At 41.8% G+C, this 23485-nt stretch overlaps 1 protein-coding gene across 1 annotated transcript in view; it reads right to left on the bottom strand.

Annotated features, from left to right (window-relative positions):
- MYO1F (myosin IF) overlaps window positions 1–23485 on the bottom strand; it is a 235806-nt gene that overhangs the window by 67428 nt on the left and 144893 nt on the right. The window contains exons 11-17 of the mRNA XM_069217167.1: window positions 23349–23429; window positions 21271–21357; window positions 20707–20793; window positions 19500–19667; window positions 18822–18907; window positions 14480–14561; window positions 1039–1145 (exon numbers count right to left, since the gene is read on the bottom strand). Coding sequence (XP_069073268.1) covers window positions 1039–1145; window positions 14480–14561; window positions 18822–18907; window positions 19500–19667; window positions 20707–20793; window positions 21271–21357; window positions 23349–23429 — 698 coding nt within the window. The remainder of the gene's footprint in view (window positions 1–1038; window positions 1146–14479; window positions 14562–18821; window positions 18908–19499; window positions 19668–20706; window positions 20794–21270; window positions 21358–23348; window positions 23430–23485) is intronic.

Genomic DNA, 23485 nt, shown 5'->3' with positions numbered 1-23485 from the left:
ATATAATGCATCACCCCACAACTTATGGTATTCATCTAGCTGTATTCATCACAGAGGTATGGCTGTCATTTCAACTCCTGGCTTTCATGTGGACTTCACGGACTCCGACACATTTCACTGTTGTAATGTCACTCACTAGCAAGTATCAGGTTCTTGTCTAGCTCACAAACTTCCTATCCGCTGGGTCAGTATCCCTGAGCATTAGCAAATCATACAGTATGCCTGTTAGCCTTTAAGACACAGTTTCCAAGGTCACTCGCTAGGTAGATTGTTTCATAGTGGAGAACTGGCGTTAGAATGGCATCTACCACTTCTGTTCCCATACCTGGAGTTTGATTAAATGGATGCCAGCCTGCATGGGCAGTTACTCTATGGCCTATCTGCCACATGTAGACAAATCCATCGACCTGGCTTTTCAAAAACAGACCCCCAAAGCAAGAAATCTTTATTTGGGATATTAAAAAAAATCAATGTAGCTGACAGGCTTGAAGGTTTCTACCAGTGCATGGTGGACATTTCAGCATTTATTCATATTCAGGTAGGCCCGGACTGAAACAACTGGTAGGCGCGGCATCTGAAGTCTTGTCATAAATAGAGCAGCCTTCCGAGCCCATGCACACCAGCAGATGCTCGGTAGTGAGGGTTTCTGTTGTCAGGAAACTTTCAATCCCCCAGCCCCTAATTGAGACAGGTAGTTTGTGAAGCTGGATGACGGGCCATACAGCAATTGTTTACAGATGCCCATTAGCGCCCTCCTCTAAATGACTCTAAACTTAACAACAATTATCAGATTCACATGTCAGTCTGCTATGGCTGTACTTGTGTCCCTTCCTTATAGAGTACCACTAATCCAGACTCTGTTGCGCCCTGAACTGTCTCCTAACTTTATTCCAAAGGAGTACAAGTACACATTGCAGTAATGCATGAGCCCTCAGAAAGGACACATGGGCTTTTGGAGATTTTTGTTACTGAGGGTGGTCTTTCTAGTTTCTTTTAAATCTGTTGAAGTGTTAGAATAGTGATCTTCTCCATGCTTACCTACTCTCCTCCCAGTCTTTTGGTCGTTTTGTCTCATTGGGCTTGATGCAGCGGATGTAGTGTGGCGTACACTTAATTAGCGTGTTCACCAAGTCATTGGCCTGTTTCTGTGACAAAAGACAAATATGGAAGCAATGAAAAAGTAGCATCAAATGTCCTAGGCTAGTCTAGCCCAATGCAGACTAATGCCTATTCTTTTATCCTAATGAAAGTTAGTGTGTCTGGAGAGACCAGGACATCCACCATAGGTAAAAACTACTAAGGCATATCTGTTCTAGATGTTCAGTTTGACCTCTGACTAAATGAATAAGAGTTCATTAATATTAAATGCTCAATTAAATTAATTATATGTCAGAGTACCTTTTGTGGATTTCCTTGAAGAAATCTGGTGAATGGCTCGTGGACCGATGGTAGGGAACGAAAAGACACACACACACACACACACACACACACCCACACCCACCCCCACACCCCCCACCCACCACCCCCACCCCTGGGTTGTCAGAGACAGAAATAGAGTAGACCAAGGACAGCCTAATTTGGTGTTAACTATCTCACTTTGCTGGACAGTGTCACTCATTACTTGTGAGTCTCACTTTTTGGGGCACAGTCTCACTTTGTTATATTCAACTGTAGGAGAGCAGACTTTTTCCTCAAGTGAGCTTTCTACATCACAGCACAGTCTCGCCAGTTGGGTGTGACTCAAGCTTTGGTGTATACTCATTCATTTTTGTGTGGTTTAAAGTTCTGGAGAATAGCCAATGAGAGTAAGCCTCAGCTCTTGGAGCACAGTCTAACTAATTATTTATAAGGCTCATCTCTTGGCGGGAAAGTCCCTCTCACAGTTCTAGAGGCTCATTTCTTGGTGCACTTTCATAGTCATTGTTATTATGTAAACTGTAACATAGGCTCACAACTTTAATGCGGCATGTCGAATAGAACACTGTTTCACTCACAAGATGTACGTGAGTGGTATTTCTATAACACTCGCCTAGTCAAAAGTCTGCACAGCTCTACACAGGTTCAGATACAAGCATTAAGTCAACCAATGAGAGGAAAGGTGTGCTGTGTTGTGGACTGTTAATGCTTTGTGATGTAGTGTTCTTGAAAGAGGTGCCTCTTCAACTCTTTTCTTAATTAGATCAGCGTTTGGTTGGTCCTGATGCATACAGTGACATTGTTCAAGATCATGGTTGCATAGATGTGAGTCCCACATGTTGCTCCACAGCTTCTCTCCCTGGATGGAAGTTTCTGATCTTAGCGCACAGTCTCTTTCAGTGGTTGCAAATCTCTCTCCTTGGACTGCATGGGTGTGTTGTTTCATTTTTTGGAATACACCTAGAGTCACAGAATGTTAGATTTACATCCCCCAGCACAGTTTTACCAATTTGCTGTGAGTTCCATGCTTTGCTCTAACTCACTTTGCCACAGTCTCATTCATGTGATATAAATTCTGCATTTAGGAATACAGGCTCTCTCTCATTGGAACTGATGTTTTACATCTCTTTTGGACATCCGTAACAATCCTGGTTACTTCAATGAGTCATTCAAGAGGGCTTTTGTTCTGATATTCCTCAAGCGTTACTCCAGTGCACACTTAGATGTAAGTTCTCTGCTGAGGCCTTTTATATGACTGTATTTTTGTGTTACACTTAACTTTAGACTGGGATGAAGTCAACCAGGTGCAGGGCTAGGCATAGTAATTTATAAAATACTTTTGTTGGAGCAACAAAAAAAAAAATGCATAACTGTCCTTCTAGTTCATTCCCTGCTTCACTTGCATTTGTCGCCCTAAGTGGGAAGGGTATGCCCAGACGTGGGTCTCGTGCTTCCCATGCCACTGGATTCAAGCTAGCCTGGCTGATGAGGGGTGAAACCCCGAAACCGGTCCCAGGAGGCTTGTTTCTAGTCCAGGGAAGACATGGCCTGGCAGTTCCGGCTGTACTGTTACCATGGGGATCAGGGTCAAGACTAATTTGCATACGCCTGGGTCCAAACTGGAATAGCATGGGCAGCAAAAAAACGATTGATTTAGGCCCAGATCTCTGTACTGGGGTTGAATGTTTGACATTGTTCAGCATTCCGTCCATCACTTGTTCTTTTTGCACTTTTAGAAAGTGGGCATTTCTCTGCCATCATTGCCATGTGTGCCTACAACATATCTCCAATACACGTCTGACCTGGGCTAGGTGACAGCTACACTTGTGCATTCCCTTTAGACACCCACAACACAGGATGCTCTACTGCATCTGCATTCATTTTATGGGTCATCCTGGGGAGGAGGTTGGGAAGGGCTCATATTTACACCTCAAACAGTAGTGGCCTGAGCCTACACAAAGGGCTTGATCACTTCCCACTGATAGCCTGGAGCTGGGACTGGGCTGAAAGGGGGACCCAGGCATTTAAGATAAACCTTTTTAAGTCATCCCCCACATCAAAGGCACTTTTTGGTGTAAGTAATGGGTCTCTGACCCTATAAAATAAGTACACTTCTGGACTCAACGTAACTCTGCTGGACTAAAGACTGCTGTGTTGTTAGGATCACCACTCTGCCAGGATTGACTGTTCCCAGGAACTGCTGCTTTGCCTTGTTGTGCTGCCCTGCTGCCTGTGAATCGTTGCCTTGCAGACAGAACCAACAACTACCCCCAGAGTGACTCCAAAGGATTGCTGACTTTCCTCCACTTCTCCTGAGGGTCTCCGGGACATCCAAGGCCCGGTCGCCGAGTAAGTCACCATGTGGGTCTCACACCGCTGAGAGGCTGAGCGTAGCATTCCCACTGCAACCACTGCAGCTGTGTGTCTAACCCCAGGGCTGGGAGTGGTGTACCGATGTGGTATCCACCTTGCTGGGGATTAAGGCAGAGCCAGGGCCGCTCTCACTTGCTTGCACTTTTCCAACGTGATAAGTGCACACTTGCTGGGTCCTCTCTCTGGAGTTGGGGGACCGTCTGACTGGCCTGACAGCGCCATGCTTCTTCACATAAGTCCTTTTATATTACATAACTCCTGATCTATTGATTGGAATTTTGTCGTTTTGGTTTTACGTTGCACGGATAAATATTATTCATTAACCTGTGGGGAGTCTTTGTGGTGTATTCATTGTGATTGCTGTATGTGTGTTGCACAAATATTTTACACATTGCCTTCTAAGTTAAGCCTGCCTGCTCTGTGCCAAGCTACCAGAGGGTTAATTGATTTGTGTATCGGACTATCCTGACTAGATTGTGGTCCCTACTTGGGCAGGGTACATTCCTCTGCCAACTAGAGACCCAATTTCCAACAGAGATGTTAAGATTATGCCCAGAAAATCAACCAGATAATGAATCCCAAATTATACATTTCTTCGAAAAATCCATATTAACAATAATAAGTGCCCATATCTGGACATTTACTATTTGTTTAACCTCCAGATGCCCTTATTATTTTCTATTAAAATAAAAAAAAAAGCATGGATAATAGCCCTGATCTTAAAAAAATAAACTAACAATGTAGGAATCCTTAGTGGCCTAACATAGACGAAGGAACGGAAATCCCCAATAGAGTTATCTCCTAGTCTTGCCAGACAAAAAATACATTGTCTAGGTGAAAATGCAGGGGAGTTTGTTGCTCACTTGCCTGAGTGAAAGTAATCTTTTTCCCATGTGTCTCAATCTATCTGGCCTCTTTGTGAATATGCAATAACAGTGGCCTTTGGGAAGTGGCTGTCACCACAAACAGTCTGCGCTAGACCCGTCACAGAGACAACGACTGGATTTTGTTTGTAAGCCCAATATGTATTGTCGAGAAGCTTTAAACCATCAACTTTGAGGCATCTTCCTGCTTAGGTCTTGAACTTGCTTAATAATATGGACTCAACAGTTTGGGCAGTGACAGTTCTTTAGTTGTGACTACCTCTAGATTGTAGATGCCATTAATCTCTGATAAGACGTGGATGAAGACAGTCTTTAAACTCTTGGTCATGGCTGAATGGTAGTGCCTGGAAGGATGGAGGTCTGTGTGTTTTGGTTGGTCTTCTTTACCACAGTTTAGGTCTAGAGTTTTAATCCTCTGCTCAGCATCAGTGTCTAGCTCCTCCAAGCAAAGCCTTTTGAAGGGAGCCTGCTCACGGGATGTATTCATGGCACAGGAGCACAGTTACAGCTAACAAAGCATTCAGAAACTGCCCACTCAAGAATATAGGTTCGAACAAGCCAATATAATTATTCACAATAACACTAAGTCTACAACAATGCTCAATACGTCTCTAGACTAGTTCACATTTTTATCTTTATTTCTGTCATACATTTTTCTCAATAATTATACACCACAGATATAGCTCTTATAACAAGAAATTGCAAACACACACACATATATATATATATATATAAATACATATATGTATATGTTCGATGGCATGTGTAGTTGCAGATACCACCATCTAGTGTTGGGCTCGAAGTGTTACAAGTTGTTTTTCTTCTAGGAAGTCTTTTCAGAGTCACGGGATAGAGTGACTCCTCCTCCCGGTAATACTGCGGATGGTTATCGACTCCTTTGTTAGATTGTTTTCGTTCTGCTGTCGGGTTCAGACATGTTTCCTCTCGCTCTGAGATTTTCAATTTGGAAACTTTAGATAACTTTCTTTGACCGTCGGTATTGTTTCGATCGCGTTTCCCTCTATAGTCGAGCCGATAGTACAGTCGAAAACCAAATTTCGCCCTTCTGTGCGCGAGCGCCCAACTCAGGCCTGTTTGGGCCTACCACACCGAAGCCTTATGGATCGGACTCCATTCCGATTCTGTCCTCGATGCCACGTGGAATTTCCATACACAGACCAACACCTGGTATGTAATCTGTGTCTCTCTCCTGATCACCCAGAAGAGGATTATGAAGCCTGTCGATCGTTCTGATCCAAGAAGACACTACGTGACCGGAGAGCCAGGAGACTGGAAATGGGGTTGAAGAGTACAGAGTATATCAACACCCTTGAGGAAGAACAGGCGCAGACAGCAGTTTCCATTTAGGACACCGACTCCGAAGAAGACTCTGAGGAAGATAGCCAACTCATCACTGCCAGTCAGCACATGAGTACAACTGCCCCTACGCTCACTCCTAAAAAATCATTGAAGGACTTTGGTGCACCACTGCCAGAGAGCCATGGTTTTCCCCGCAAGAAAATACTCGGCCACGACCTTCACGTCTGGCGCTGAAAAAGCCTCAGAGCAGAAACAACAAGCTGTATTTTCTGGCCCGAAAAAAATTGCAACTTTCGGAGCCGAAAAGTATTCTTACATAGAAGAACAAGGACTTTTGAGCCACCTAAAGCAGAGCTTCAATTCATATGATGAACAGTCCTCTAAATCATCAAAACCATCAGAATACATTACTGAGGACACTGACATTCAACCTATTCTAGAAATCATGGATGAAAGACAATCAAGGATACATATCCATAAAGAGACTGGGATCATTACTGCACCTTCTCCACAGACTAAAAGAAAATTGGCTTTTCAGGAACATCTCGATAATGCTCCACCACCAGCAAAGATTTTTAAACGGAAGGAGAAGCCATTATCTCTGCATACTTCTCCCCCACATTCACCACAACGTTCTTTTTCACCGCCACCCATTAGCCCACCACGATTGCCTTTACCAACTCACTCATAGACTTATTCTCATGGTGATAAGGTTGATCCTTGGGATCTGTTTGATCCAGATCGCATACCAGCTAATGACCCAGACCTATATCCTTCAAAACATTTCCCACCAAAGGATACAACTGCATTCACGCAGTTCATGTATAGGGCAGCTGCGTACCACGGGGTACTCATGCACAGTGAGCCTCTAGAGGAGGATTTCCTTTTTAATACCTTATTCTCCACGCACTCACGTTACCAGTGCCTCCCAGTGCTACCTGGCATGATCAAGCATGCAGATGTGATATTTAAGGAGCCTGTTAAAGCTAGGGTTTTAACACCACTCTTAGAAAAGAAATATAAGCCTGCACCTACAGATCCTGCTTACATTACACATCAGGTACCTCCAGACTCCGTGGTTGTCACTGCCGCCAGAAAAAGGTCCAATAGTCAATCGTCACAGGATGCCCCTCCCCTGACAAAGAAAGCAGGAAGTTTGATTTTGCTGGCAAGAAAGTAGCTACACAGGCAGCTAACCTATGGCGCATTGCAAATTCACAAGCCTTGCAAGCAAGGTATGATAGAGCTCACTGGGACGAGATGCAAGAGCTATTACAACACCTGCCAAAAGAACATCAGAAAAGGACTCAACAAATTGTTGAAGAAGGTCAGGCAATAAGTAATAACCAGATAAGGTCTGCCCTTCATGCTGTAGATACAGCAGCTATAAGTGTGAATACTGCTGTAACCATACGCAGACACACATGGTTACGTTCTTCTGTATTCAAACCAGGAAAACAGCAGGCAGTACTGAATATGCCTTTCGATAAGAAACACCTGTTTGGTCCTGAGGTTGACACCACAATAGAAAAATTCAGGAAATACTCAAGGCACTGCTAAAGCAATGGGAGCCCTATACACAACACCTTACAGAGGCTCCTTTCGTAAGCAGCAATTTAAAGTAGGATTCAAGCCCCAATCTACAGATGCTTCTACCTCCCAGCCTAAATAAGGTCAACAACAAAAGTACCAGAGGGGGGATTTAGAGGCTCTTATAGAGGCCAACACTTCAGAGCCAGAGGCAAATTCCAGGCCTCAAAAAATGTCACTACCCCATCAAAACAGTGACTTCATAAGCATGCCACAACCCCACACATCTCCTATGGGGGGCATACTGCAGCAATTCCACTCCCAATGGCAGTATATCACCACAGACCAATGGGTACTTACAATTATCTGCAATGGTTATTGCCTAGAATTGATTTCTACCCCTCCAAGTATTCCTCCTCGTTATCACAGGTGGTTCCCATAACTCTACGCTCTATTATAAGAAGAAGTACAATCGCTACTACTAAAAGAGGCAATAGAATTAGTTCCAAAATCTCAACACGGAACGGGGGATACTCACTATACTTCCTCATTCCCAAAAAGGATGGTGCACTCAGACCCATTCTAGATCTCAGACCACTAAATCTATATACCCTGTCAGAACACTTTCACACGGCAACTCTGCAGGACGTCATTCCACTACTATAAAAACATTACATGACTTCATTAGATCTCAAAGATGCTCATTTCCATATACCCATCCATCCAGCTCACATAAAATACCTAAGGTTTGTGATAGCGAGAAAACATTACCAATTCAAAGTTCTGCAATTCGGCATAACAACAGCTCCAAGGGTATTCACAAAATGTTTAGCAGTAGTAGCTACCTAAGAAGACAAAACATACATGTCTTTCCTTATCTAGATTATTGGCTAATAAAATCAAGCAATTTTATACAATGTCAACAACACACTCAATACACAATAGAAACCCTACATACATTAGGGTTCACTCTCAATTACCAAAACCATCCTCAGCCAACACACAAGTGCAACCTTACCTAGGTGCTATTCTCAATACACAAAAAGCCTTAGCCTATCCAAATACACAAAGGATACAAGATTTCCAAAATCTCATACAACAAATGCAGCCAAATCAACAATACACTGTAAGATTTATCATGAAACTATTGGGAATGATGGCATCCTGCATAGCAATAGTACCACATTCAAGACTAAACATGAGAACACTACAACAGTGCCTCTCATGACATTGGTCTCAAGCACAGGGTCAATTGCAAGATCTAGTGTTGTTAGACCGCCAAACGCACAAGTCCCTTCAATGGTGGAATCGCAGCAATTTAATGAAGGGGCGGTCATTTCAGGACCCTGTGCCTCAGACCATAATAACAACAGATGCATCAATGATAGGTTGGGGAGCTCATCTCAACAACCTTACAATGCAAGGGGAATGGAATTCAAAACAGCTAAATTATCACATAAACCATTTAGAATTATTAGCTGTGTTCCTTGCCCTAAAAGTGTTTCAACCACTTCTCAAACATCATGTATTACCTAAAGAAACAAGGCGGGACCCATTCATCTCAACTGTCCCTTCTAGCCCAAACAATATGGAAATGGGCAATTCACAATCACACTCATCTACTAGCAGAATACATTCCAGGAATATACAATCAGGTAGCGGATCTCCTAAGCAGAACACACCAACAGATACACAAATGGAGATTCACTCTCAGGTACATCAACAGTACTTTCAAAAGTGGGGGACACCAGAAATAGACCTATTCGCAACAAGCAAAAACACAAAATGCCAAAACTTTGCATCCAGACACCCACACCCTCTGTCCAAGGGCAATGCTCTATGGATCAACTGGTCAGGGACATTTGCTTACGCTTTTCCCCCCTCTCCCATCACTTCCATTTCTGGTCAACAAACTGTGTCAAACCTCTGTCACCATGACACTCATAGCCCCCACGTGGGCACGACAACATTGGTACACAACACTCCTAGACCTGTCAGTAGTACCTCACTACAAACTTCCAAACAGACCAGATTTGCTAACACAAAACAAAGGACATATCAGACATCCCAGTCCCAGTGCTCTCAACTTAGCGATTTGGCTCTTGAAGTCATAGAATCTGGATACTTGCAACTTCCATTAGAATGTATAGAAGTTCTCAAACGAGCATGCAAGCCGACAACTAGACAATACTATGCTAACAAATGGAAACAATTTGTTTATTACTGTCAATCTAAAAAAACGGACCCACTTACAGCATCAATACAAGATATTGGGGGTTATTCTAACTTTGGAGGAGGTGTTAATCCGTCCCAAAAGTGACGGAAAAGTGACGGATTTACCACCAGCCGTATTACGAGTCCATTATATCCTATGGAACTCGTAATACGGCTGGTGGTATATCCGTCACTTTACCATCACTTTTGGGACGGATTAACACTCCTCCAAAGTTAGAATAACCCCCATTGTATGCTACCTACTTCATTTACAAAAGTCAAATTTAGCTTTCTCATCTATTAAAATTCATCTTACTGCGATATCAGCATATTTTCAGACTATACAACATACCTCTTTCTTTAGAGTTCCAGTTATCAAAGCCTTCATGGAAGTTCTCAAATTTATTGTTCCACCTAGAACACCACCAGTTCCTGCTTGGAATCTGAATATTCTACTCACAAGACTGATGGGCCCACCTTTTGAACCCATGCATTCCTGTGAGATTCAATTTCTAACTTCGAAAGTTGCTTTCTTAGTAGTGATTACTTCATTAAGAAGAGTTAGTGAAATACAGGCATTCACTCTCGAGGAACCTTTTTTCCAAGTACACAAACATAAAGTTGTACTTAGAACTAATCCAAAATTTCTGCCTAAGGTTATATCACCTTTTCACATAAACCAAACAGTGGAATTGCCAGTCTTCTTCCCACAGCCAGATTCAACCGCAGAACGAGCCCTTCACAGTCTTGACCTCAAAAGAGCTCTAATGTATTATATGGATAGAGCAAAAGAATTTAGAAAAACTAAACAGCTTTTCGTTGCCTTTCAGCAGCCACATAAAGATAATCCTATCTCTAAACAAGGATTAGCTAGATGGGATTTTTTAATTTTATTCAAACATGGTACATTAAGGCAAAACAACAACTTTTAATAACACCTAAAGCTCATTCCACTAGGAAAAAAGGTGCATCTATGGCATTTTTAGGAAACATACCAATGGCAGACATATGCAAAGCTGCCACATGGTCTACACCACATACATTTACAAATCATTACTGTGTAGATGTATTTTCAAAACAACAGGCCAATGTTGGTCAAGCTGTCCTACCAACGTTATTTGGAACAACTCCAACAGGTTAGCCACTGCGTTTTTTTGGGGAGAGCAACTACTTGTTAGTCTATGCATAGCATGTGTATCTGCAGCTACACATGCCATTGAACGGAAAATGTCACTTATCTAGTGTACATCTGTTCGTGGCATGTAGTGCTGCAGATTCACATGCACCCTCCCTCCTCCCCGGAAGCCCGTAGTCATTGTAGTTTCCTTATTTGTACTTATGTATATACATTTACATTTGCATGGACATCTATTTTACTTATTATTTTTATAGCACATTTACATTCTTCCACTCCTTCCTACACCCTTTTGCGGGAAAACAATCTAGCAAAGGAGTCGATGCCCTTGTGCAGTATAACCGAGAGGAGGAGTCACTCGAACCAGTGACTCCGAAAAGACACTCCAAGCCCAACACTAGATGGCGGAAGCAATGCATAGCACCACATGCCACGAACAGATGTACACTAGGTAAGTGACATTTTCCATATATATATATACACACACACACATATCGAATTTTTGCTAAAGACCACTGATTAACCACCCAAAATTGCAATGTGCCATTCATTTTCATACATATATCAACCAATCCACATTCATACACATGCCTAGGTCCAGCTTCACATGAACCCCTTGGGTGCCCGGGACAAGGTGGTTGTCTTTCAGAAACCTCTAGACACCAGGGATAATTTTTTTGTTTTGTTTTACTTTTTACACGTGGGGAGCAACCCCTTAGGCAAGGGATGCTCCCCTGGGGGTGGGGTGGAGGGGGGCAAATTGTCTTTAGGCCAGTAACCACTAGACACCAGGGACTTTTTTGTAAAACCTCCAACTTTGCCTCAAATCACACATTTTCCCCCAATTTTTTTGATTGAACCTTCCGGAATCGTCAGGAATCCACAAAATTCCTACCACCCAGCATTGTCGCATCTATACTGATAAAAATTCTGCCCCGCTTGTCAGCCTAAAAACTTTTTTTTTTTCAAACTGCCCTTTTGGACCCACTTTGGTTCCCCCTTGTTTTCGACATGTTTTTGGCTCTTCTCTCTCACAGGCGCTTGGCCCACCTACACAAGTGAGGTATAATTTTTACCGGGAGACTGAGGGGAACGTTGGGTGGTAGAAAACTTGCGCTGGTGTGGCGATCCCACACAGAAATGTGTGAAAAATGTAATTTCTGGGTAAGAAAACACTGGGGATGCACGCAAGTCTCACCTCCCTGGACTTACTCGGGTGTCTAGTTTTCAGAAATGTTTGGGTTTGGTAGGTTTCCCTAGATGGCTGCTGGGCCCAGGACCAAAAACGCAGGTGCCTCCCTACAAAAACAGGCAGTTTTGTATTCGATAATTTTTATGTGTCCACATAGTGTTTTGGGGCATTTCCCGTTGCGGGCACTAGGCCTACCCACACAAGTGAGGTGCCATTTGTATCGGGAGACCTGGGGGATCGCTGGTTAGACGGAAGTTTGTGGCTCACCTCAGATTCCAGAACTTTGCAGCACCAAAATATGAGGAAAAAGTGTTTTTTTGCCAAATTGTGAGATTTGCTAAGGATTCTGGGTAACAGAACCTGGTGGAAGCATCACAAGTTACCCCATCCTGGGTTTCACTATGTGTCTAGTTTTCAGGAATGTCCAGGTTTGCTAGGTTTTCCTAGGTGCAGGCTGAGCTTGAGGCCAAAATCCACAGCTAGGCACTTTGCAAAAAACAGGTCAGTTTTCTTTGGGAAAATGTTACATGTCCACATTGTGTTTTGGGGCATTTCCTGTTGCGGGCAGTAGGCCTACCCAGACAAGTTAGGTACCATTTTTATCGGGAGTCTTGGGGGAATGCTGGGTGGAAGTACATTTGTGGCTCCTCTCAGATTCAGAACTTTCTGTCACCAAAATGTGAGGAAAATGTTTTTTTTGGGCCAAATTTTTAGGTTTGCAAAGGTTCCTCCCACCACTCTAGCCCAGGAAAACCCATCAGGATATGTAGGACACACCTCAGCTCCCTTTGTGTGACTATCTAGAGTGAATTCACAAACAGCCCAACTGTCATCCTGACCCAGACATGTAAATTGTGAGTTTAGAGACCCCAAACTCCAGACCTCTATTTGCTCCCAATGAAAAATTACACTTGAAAGATACTTCAAGGCAATCCCCTTGTTACCCTATGGGAGAGATAGGCCTTGGATTAGTGTAACCAAATTTAGCAGTATTTCTCTATCAGGACATGTAAACCACGCCAGTATATGTCTTACCTTTTAAATACACTGCACTCTGCCCATTGGGCTGCCATGGGCTACCTTAGGGGTAAATGACATGTAGTAAAAGGGAAGGTTTGGGCCTGGCAAGTGGATGCACTTGTCAGGTCAAAACGTCAGTTCAAAACTGCACACACAGACACTGCAGTGGCAGGTCTGAGACATGTTTATGGGGCTACTCTTATGGGTGGCACAATCAGTGCTGCAGGCCCACTAGCAGCATTTGATTTACAGGCTCAGATAAATATTGCCTGTTTTGGCACAGGGTGCACTATACTAGGGACTTACTAGGAAATCAGATATGCCAGCCACAGATAAACCAATCACTAATACCATTTTGACAGAGAGCACTTGCACTTTAGCACTGGTCAGCAGTGGTAAAGTGCCCAGAGTCTTAAAGTCAGCAAAAACAAAATTCAGCACAGGATCAAAAACGGGAGGTCAGAAGCCAACAAGACATGGGAAACCACTCAAAGACCTGACAGGTCTAACATATTGAACATACGAAACCAAAAAAACTACAAAAGATAATGCAAAAAGCTTTAGAGGTACTGTAAATAATTTGAATAAAGCACAATATTGCTGTTGCCGATAAGTATGAATTAAAAAAAATATATGAATATATATATATATATATATATATTTTTTTTTTTTTATCATAACAATGTGTTTTGTCAGTCTGGTTTAGTTATCTTGACAACATGTGTTACGGTGACACACAAGAATTTGGGAACACCATTCTTCAAGGCGCTGTGATGGTCCAGCAGAAACAAGGATAAAATGACAGGGGAAGACGGGGCTTTTTGGAGCCAAAGAATAGTACCAATCTATCCACAGAGGAAGATCTCCAAATTACAAAAGGGGAACTATCCAAGGTTTTCAATAAGGAGGCTCAATGTTATTGTGAACAATTATATTTTCTTGGTGGAACTTATATTCTCGAGTCGGCAGTTTCTGACTGCTTTATTCGCTGTTTCCTCTGCCTCTGCCCCTCCAGTATCTCTAACAAGGGCCACTAAACACACACACACACACACACACATATATATATATATATATATATATATATATATATATATATATTTCAGTTCATATTTAAATAATTATGGCACATGTATAAAGGGGCAATTGTGCTAGTAAATGACTCGATAAATCATTTTCTGTGCAACTTTGTATCTGCTTAAAGCCAGTATGTGCTGCAGTAGCTTGCACCATTTATGCCATTGTGGTATCTGTTTTGTGTGTGGGGGGGTTGCACTGATGCTTCTCCTTATGTTTGTTCTGTGTGTTGGGGGAAGCTTATATTCATGTGCGAGCAAACGTTGGTTGGGCTACAAACTGCAGCAAGTGAAGGAAAGCAGCGGGTAGGAACATTACCTTGATCTTGGAACTGGCAGTGGTTGGCCTCCCTTTCTTGTCAGCATCCAGCTTCTCGGGGAAAAGGGCTCTAATGAAATAACTAATGAGAAGCAGTTTGAGAAAAGAAAAAATATATATAAGAAAGACATCATGTTCCTAATCCATTTGGCACAAACGAAATCCGCTTTTCAAACTTAGTTATCAAGGGACTACCTCTCCCGGATTCATTCTCCCTCCTTACAATCTCAAGGCTGCTATAAATACACCATCATAGTGGATATGTTTTATACATTTTTTACCAAATGCATCTTTCTGATAATTTTTCAAATATTTATTTTCTGATGAATCCTTTTTCCTGCAGATTACACCCCTCATGAATGTTCTCAAGGTGCCAGACAAGCAATAGCTTTCCAGTCCTGTTACATATAGTCATGCAACTCATTGTGCAGCTTCGCTTGCCCAGGACCTAATACCCTGGATGTATAAAGCACATTGGTGTATGGCATCAGTTTCTGTTTATCTGACATGGGTATGTAGCACCTGCAGTGCTTCAATGGCAAAATTACTCCACTTTCAACAGTGACTAGGTCAAATGGCTCCTCTTAGGGTTTTGTGGTATACACTCCGTCAGATGCTCTAACAAGATTTTTTTAATCTGCATGAGGCATCTTGCATCCAACCACAATCTCTTGATCTATGACTCTTGTTCCTTGATACATGAAAGTAATTACAGCATGGAATGCCAAAATATGTTGGGCCTAGGCCCATAGGGACTCCCCAGTGTGATCTTTGTCCCTTCAGAGGAAGTCTCCCAACAGGGTAGGATCTCCCAAAAAACAATCCCATTAAAAACACATAAAGCACCATAGGAAAGAGAAATCTTCTTGCCTCAAGGGAACTATCCTGCTCCTGGACTGTTTGGAAGCTCAATGTAATTTCTCAAAGACAGTCTCTTTCTTTTCATCAGGCCTAGTTCCAATATTAAAATAGATGACTCCAGAGTTTCTGACTCCATTTGCTGGGTCCAAACAGATCTAGCCTTTTGTTAGGCCATCTTAGACATATTCAGGAAGGCTAGATGACCTGGGAGCATCTTGCCCATGGTTAGTTGGCCTTGAAGCAACTTCTGCAGAAGCATATGTTTTCCAGGGCCTGACACCAGTGTCTTCAATGCAGCTTGAAGTCATTGGCACCACCCCTGAATCTGACCATATGCCATTTACTAAGTCAGGAAATATTATCTGAGCAGAGAGTGACATGGTTTATGCCTATTTTCATAATAATTAACCTCTAGTAAAGTACCAACTAGGGCCCAGAGAATTGCTGGCATGGAGGAATTTTTCAAGTTAAACTCTGATGCTTTAGATTAGCCGGACAGGGAGTATAGCTGCACAGTGGATGACTCAATTGATGATAACAGCTTCACCTTTCTGTAGAAAGAGGCATCCCATACCCACTTGCCTCCTTCAGTTTAAGTTCATTCATTCATCTCTTTGGCTCAACATTTCTGTGAAAGCATTGGAATTATCCTTTAACACAACTGAGGCAAAGTCCAACACTTCGACTGGATTTTACTACCTAGTCAGAATCGCTGCTGTCTTCCAATGAATCACTTTTAGAGCTGGTTTTGGCTCCCTGAGAAATACCAGTGTATGGCCAAGAAGTTCATAGACATAATGCATGATAGCAGAAACTTGCAACACCTTGGTGCTAACAATTCTGTCCCCCTTCTCCAGATAGCCCTGTGGTACAAGCCTTTTGCAGCAAGACTAAACCCAAGTGTCTTGCTTGTGGCCTCTCCAGACTATGAGACTACAGCATCCATTTTAGGACATCCTTATACCTCAGTCCTCATCCCTACTTTTCATCCCTGCTTCTCATCCATCATCCCTACTTCTCATCCACCATCCCTACTTCTCCTTTAACATACATACTTCTAATCCAACATACATCATCCCTACTTCTCATCCGACATACATCATCCCTACTTCTCATCCATCATCCCTACTTCTCATCCATCATCTCTTCTTTTCATCCCTGCATCTCATCCCTACTCCTTACCCATCATACCTGCTTCTCACCCATCATACCTGCTTCTCTTCCATCATTCCTACTTCTCATCATCATAGATCATCCCTAATTCTCATCTATCATCTCTGCTTCTCATCCATCATCCCTGCTTCTCATCCATCATACATCATCCCTACTTCTCATCCATCATCCCTGCTTCTCTTCCACCATCCCTACTTCTCAGCCCTGCTTCTCATTTCTACTTCTCTTCCATCATCCGTGCTTCTCATCCCTACTTCTCTTTCATCATCCCTACTTCTCATCCCTGCTTCTCACCCATACTTCTCATCCATCTTCCATCATGCCTACTTCTCTTCAATCATTCCTACTTCTCATCCATCTTCCATCATTCCTACTTCTAATACCTCCCTACTCCTTATCCATCATCCCTCAGTCATACCAACACATTTTCAGGTTGGGAAACACACCTTCACACTGATTGGTTGGCAGCAGCCAGTCAGGGTTATGAGAGAGGCCTGCATTCTATTTCACTGAAAAACAGCCTTCTCATTGCATGTGTTTGGAGGAGAGGAAATGCAACTGTGTGTTTATTTCCAGTGAATTCAAGGCTGTACAATAATTCATTTTATTTAACTAAGTGTTTTTTCTGTTTACACTACCTCTGTAGAAAGCTCTGCTGGTTTGGGAAATACAAGGAGCCCACAGCTTGGGCCATAAATCAGCTCTTGGAGAAAGAGTTACACAGTTCATCTACATGTCAATGAATGCCATGCCTTGTATCTCCCAAACCATCTGAGCTTTCTGCAGAGGCCTGTGTAAACAGAAAACACTTATTTAAGTAAAATGAAATGTTGTACAGCCTTGAAATCACTGGAAACACACAGTTGCATTTTCTCTCCTCCTCTTCACCCAGCACATGCAATGTGAAGGGTGTTTTTCAGTGAAATAGAATGCAGCTCTCTTTCATAACTCTGATTGGCTGTTGCCAACCAACAAGTGTGAAGTTGTGTTTCACAAAACTGAAATTGTGTTGGTATGACTGAGGGATGATGGATGGGAAATGAGGAGTAGGGATGATGGATGAGGAGTAGAGATGATTATTGAGGTATTAGAAGTAGGAATGATGGAAGATGGATGAGAAGCAGGGGTTAGAAGTAGGAATGATGGGAGAGAAGTAGGGATGATGGAAGAGAACCAGGGATGATGGATGAGAAGCAGGGATGATGGATGAGAAGCAGTGATGATGGATGAGAAGTAGGGATGAGGGATGAGAAGCAGGGATGATGGATGAGAATTATGCATGATGGATGAGAAGTAGGGATGATGGAAGAAAAGCAGGGATAATGTATGATGGATGAGAAGTAGGGATGATGTATGATGGATGAGAAGTAGGGATGATGGAAGAGAAGCAGGGATAATGTATGATGGATGAGAAGTAGGGATGATGGATGAATAGTAGAGATGAGAAGTAGGGATGATGTATGATGGATGAGAAGTAGGGATGATGGAAAAAAGCCGGGATGATGGATAAGAAGTAGGGATGATGTATGATGGATGAGAAGTAGGGATAATGGAAGACAAGCAGGGATGATGGATGAATAGCAGGGATGAGAAGTAGGGATGATGTTTGATGGATGAGAAGCAGGGATGATGGAAGAGAAGCAGGGAGGATGGAAGAGAAGCAGGGATGATGGATAAGAAGTAGAGATGATTGATGAGAAGCAGAAATGAGATGCATGGATAAGAGGTAGGGAGGATGGATGAGAAGTAGGGATGATAGATGAGAAATAGGGATGATGTATGATGGATGAGAAGTAGGGTTTATGTATGATGGATGAGAAGTAGGGATGATGGAATAGAAGCAGGGATGATGGATGAGAAGCAGGGATGATTGATGAGAAGCAGGAATGATGGATGAGAAGCAGGGATGAGAAAAGGGATGGAGGAGTGAGGAATGAGGGTGTCCTAAAATGGATGCTGTACACTAGAGTACTGATAGCTTTTCGGAGATCAGCAGCTACATACAGAAACAAAGAAGCAACTGTGTGACCAAGCTACACTGTACTTACCATGCCATTTTGTTTTTACTCTCTGTAGAATAGATTTAATTTGATAAAAGAGTACTAAACAGATGCTAATGCTGTTTGACTGATAGGCGATAGTGCAACATGGCTTGTATGGCTTTCATGGAAGTAAAGCTGGCTTCATACCATACAATATTCTCTACATGTGGGTATGAACAAAAAACACTTCCAGACCGTAGCACTGTTTTGTGATATACTTTACAGCACAGTATCATCTTTTGAACTTTCGCTTAGTGGGTACTCACTATTCACTGCTCTGCATGAGTTCGATCAAATCATTGAAGAGGACGTCCCGATTCCGTTCACAAAACCCATTAATGTCATAAGATACCTAAAGGAATGGAGACATCACCTTCAGAATTAGTATATAGGGCAAGGACAGATCTTACCTTGTGCAGGTATTTGCTGTTAGTAGACACTGGAACTAATTTCTGGGGAGTGAGACTTATGTTTTTTTTTTTTAACATCAAACTTTGACCCAGTACAAAAAAGAGAAAAATTAGAAAATTGTGGTAAAAGGAACATGCAGGAATGTGAAGAAACAGTACAATAAAGAGACAAGAAGTGTAAGGTGGTGGAAATATGAATCATGAGGTCGAATCCAAACTGGGCTTAAGAAAATCTGGTGTTATGCAGCACAGGGGGTGAACATCTTGCACATATTTGTTCATGAATTAATGACTGCATAACAGTTCCATTGTCTAAGTTATTCAGAGAGTCCTGATTCGGTTGCCTCTTTAGTACAGTGCCATTCTTCATGCCAAGAAAGGTACAGAATGCAATAAATTAGTTAGACTCAGAGGTGACAAAGTCTAATAAAAAGATACTAGTTTACTTTGTGTTTTACCTGCTTTATCTTCGAAACAACCCTTCTAGCTCAAGCCTACAGAGAATAGTAGATGGCTGGCTATGACTAGGTGTACCTTGCCTGCATAGTGGTGAAGAACAAAGCCCGAACTCCAGCTGTTGAAGTGCTCATGGGTCCCTACTGCCGCCTGGAGCTTCTGCAGCAGTGTCTGGTCAGCCCCTTCGCCTGTTGCGTGCATTGTTGCACAAACATCGTCAAGAACGCTCATGATCCCAGGAGGGTTCTGGAGAGAGCAAGAAACAGAAGCTTAAAGGAGGTGGCTCTGAATGATTTATGCATTTCAATTACAATCAATCAGTGGTATATGTATTGCTACCAAGTAAAAGCTTTCTGTCTTGAATTGTTTGACATTTTAAAATTTGTGGTTTACGAAGTTGCAACCGTGTTGGCAGTCAGATAGTAATGCGCACAATCCACATTCCGTTCTGATGCAGATCATCTAATTCATAGTTTCTTGAAGAATGAATGTATTAGTAATTATAGATCCTAACAAAAAACCAAGGCCCAAGTCCCATGGACCAAATTGTGAGATGTCTGCAGTGTCACAAATATACTCCAGCCGTCACCATGTTTACTAATGGACTCATTTGGAGGATGCACCATCAACCAAATTCCTGTCTATTCCCAAACTCATTTAGAATGTGAGTAATACAGTGACAGAAGCAACTCTGGTGAAAATGATGTGGGAGACACTGGCAGTTTTGGGTGGCCATCTGACACCATTACTGGCTGAATCGATTCCGTCTGGGGTTACCATATAAACCATTGTGGTACCAACAGAAAAATTCCCCAGTTGCCCCCCTAGCACAGGATGAGAACACCTAGCACAAGGTGGCCTTTGGTTATGGTATTTCTGAAGACAGGCCACAACTTGGGGTATTTCTTCAGTAATAATTTAAATGAGAGCAAATCCACCATCCTGGCATGACCTTGCCGACCTGCCACAACATTTTCGTGCCTTGTGCTGTGGTTAGCTGACAAGGGGACCAAGTCTATATTAGTTGGGGTGGTCATGGCTGTGGTGTAGGATTTCTGCTCTGTCTCATCTACCAAAGAGCGACTGGCCTGCCTAATTTGTGGTGAGGACCAAAGTGTACTTGACAACCCAAGCATCTGGGCAAGCACCAAGTAGACTTACTGTTCACACATCCCATACATTAATTATAACACCAGAAAATTCTGGAGCCTTCACAGGTTGGATTACATTATTTAGATTTAGATCTAAACCATTCTGCATAAAAGAGAATTTACCGTCTCCTTACCAGCTTGTTCTCTATGAGTTCACAGACTACTTTGTTGTTGAAGTATTGAATGGGTGTCCATTTGATTCCTTCTTGGACATACTCCTCCTGGAAGCAACCGAGAGAGGTAACATTTATCACTAGAAAGTCCAAGACAATTTGACTCTGTATTATTCAAAGCTCTTGGGATAGATAAGTCATCTCAGTGCCCATATTTCTTTGAAACAATATTGCCACAGTCTCTAAAATGTAGTTCATGTAATTATATCACGTTGACCCCCTTAACCCCGGATGTTGTTTGTTCTTGTCCCATCTTTCTTATTTGCTGCGCTTATAGTCCGTCCCACTAAAGGTTAAGTTTACATTCACAACAAAATCCTTCTGTACCTGCCTTTGCCAGGAGGAGGACTCGGGGACTGTGAAACATTGCTTTTGTAACAGTGTTATGGTAAATATAATGACCATCATAAATTGTACTGCCTGTGGCATGGAGTGCTGTATTATCGATACAGTGGGACTTGCCACCAAGACAACTAAAGATGTTCGCAACCGACAGACTATTTGCGTGAGACGCAGTTTTCATACTTGCTCTGCTTTCAGGGTCAGTTCAATAAAAATCTGCTGCAGCTTCTCGTTCACAAAGTTGATACAGAATTGCTCAAATCCATTTCTCTAGAAAGGCAACAAAAGAAACACAGATTTAAAAGGCTTTCTATCACGCACGTATGACATGTAGGATAACTTTTCCAGGCCCATGTTTTTAATTATCTGCTTTTTAGGTCTTGGCTACCAACAGATATGGTGTCTATTGGAGACTTATGTTTTCCAGTATTTTGTTTTATTTTAACAAATCCCATTGAAAGACGGCATCTACTGTCGCCGTCGCTGAACAGGATTTATTAAAATAAAACAAAATGTCTTTAAAGGTGGCTGGTACAAATAAGTACACAGTGGCCATTCCAAAGCGGATTTTTGTTTTAAACATAACAAATGCATTCAGACATGTCTCTGCAGTTTTTCTTTATATCGCATCATTGTATTTAGGATGTTACTAATTAATGTGTTATATCAAGGAAGCCCAATTATATTTTAAGCTCAGGCACATTGCAACTTGACAACTTTCTGTTAGTACATATGTATAAACAGAGACATGAGAATAGCGCCTAATCTTTTTTTTACTTGTTACTTGTTGTAAAAGATGTCAGAATTTGAGTTCTGAATAAGAAAGCTTGCTCATATTTATGAAAACGTGTAGGATCATGTACAATGCACCCTGTACAACCCCAAGGTTTAGCGTTAGACATCGAGCCACTGGATGTTGCATTTCAAAGTGACCATCTCATGAATTATGTAGCAAAAGCTCCCAGAAGCCAAAATGATGTAAATGTTCTAGATTTACTAATGTTGGTCATTATTAATGACACTGAATTGTAGTAAATGAACTGATTTTGTTTTTAATTGGATGGACTCTTTACCTGACCTTTTCCCTTTGACAGTAAGCATAATACCCAAAGGTCAATTTTGCTGTGTTTTGAGAGTGAGACCATTGACTATTTTTAAAAACAATTGTCAGTGGCCTATACTACTGGAGGTATCCAACTGGAAGATATATTTTATAGCACAACTGTCCAACATAGGACTGGGAGGGCATGAGTCACATCAGATTTTAAGAAAAATAAAATGTAAATGAAATCCATTTAAATTCACTGTATCTACAAGTATACTGAAAAAACTCTGGTATGTCACTAGCACTATTGACCATATGTTGGACACTCCTGGTTTAATGCAAGCAACTTTGGGTATTACTCATTGTCATCCAGTTCTTGTATTTCTGATTGCACAAGAAATACTTTCTATAGTTTCAAAGTAGAGATTCTCAGTTAATGCCCTTAAATGGACTGATCTATTTTTATTCCTCCTTTAGTCATCCTTTTTCATTCCTTGTTTAATGTTTTTCTGATCCCTCATCCATATTTATACAATAGGCGTAGCCAAGCTTCACCTCGCCTTGAAATACCCTGTCCCCTTTGTACTGCACTGCAAGGAGACTTACAAAAATCTCACTTCTTAAAGTTTTATTTGCATATCAAACCTTCTAGAATACAATAAGAAAATGTCCCTAGCCCTTCTGCAGGAGCTGAATAATACCATGCATTCAAAAACATTTCTTACAATCAAGCCTTCCTGTGCTCTTCATTGGGTCGGTCGAGATCTCTTTTTGTTCTTTTTTATTTGAGATATCCAACAACGAGTAGTGTGCAGTAGAAAATGAAATCCATCAATGAAACCAATATTAAAAGAAATATCCTTTAGAAAAATACTCTGTACGAGGGGCATTTTCAATACAGTGACATAGTATAGCTAACCAATATGTTCTGCCCAAGAGACACCTACCCAGCAATAATAGGAAAAAGAAACAAAACTCAGATAAGTCTCTGGAAAACCATACGTTGAAATCACTAATACAATAATGACCACACTCATCAACAAAGACCAAGGCACATACAAGGAATATTCTAATCACTGATTTGTGATTAATTTTATGAATTTTAGATCAATAATAGTTTTGATTTTCCTCTCTCCAAGAACTGAGAAGTATTCTGGGTGGAGAAGTTGCTTCATATACACCTATATTCATGCCTTCAATCCAAAAGTAAAAATACCTTGAAAATTTCAAATCCGTAAATGTCCAGCACTCCGATGCTGTACTCTTCATTTGGCTTCTGCATGGCCCTGTTTATGGACTAAATTAGAAGATATGTTCAGAATCTGAAGACACAACTAGGTGACAATGCATTAC

The sequence above is a fragment of the Pleurodeles waltl genome, chromosome 12 (assembly GCF_031143425.1).
Source record: "Pleurodeles waltl isolate 20211129_DDA chromosome 12, aPleWal1.hap1.20221129, whole genome shotgun sequence".
Classification (NCBI taxonomy): domain Eukaryota; kingdom Metazoa; phylum Chordata; class Amphibia; order Caudata; family Salamandridae; genus Pleurodeles; species Pleurodeles waltl.
Note: the sequence above shows the minus strand (reverse complement) of the source record. Positions and strands in the feature narration are given on the sequence as shown.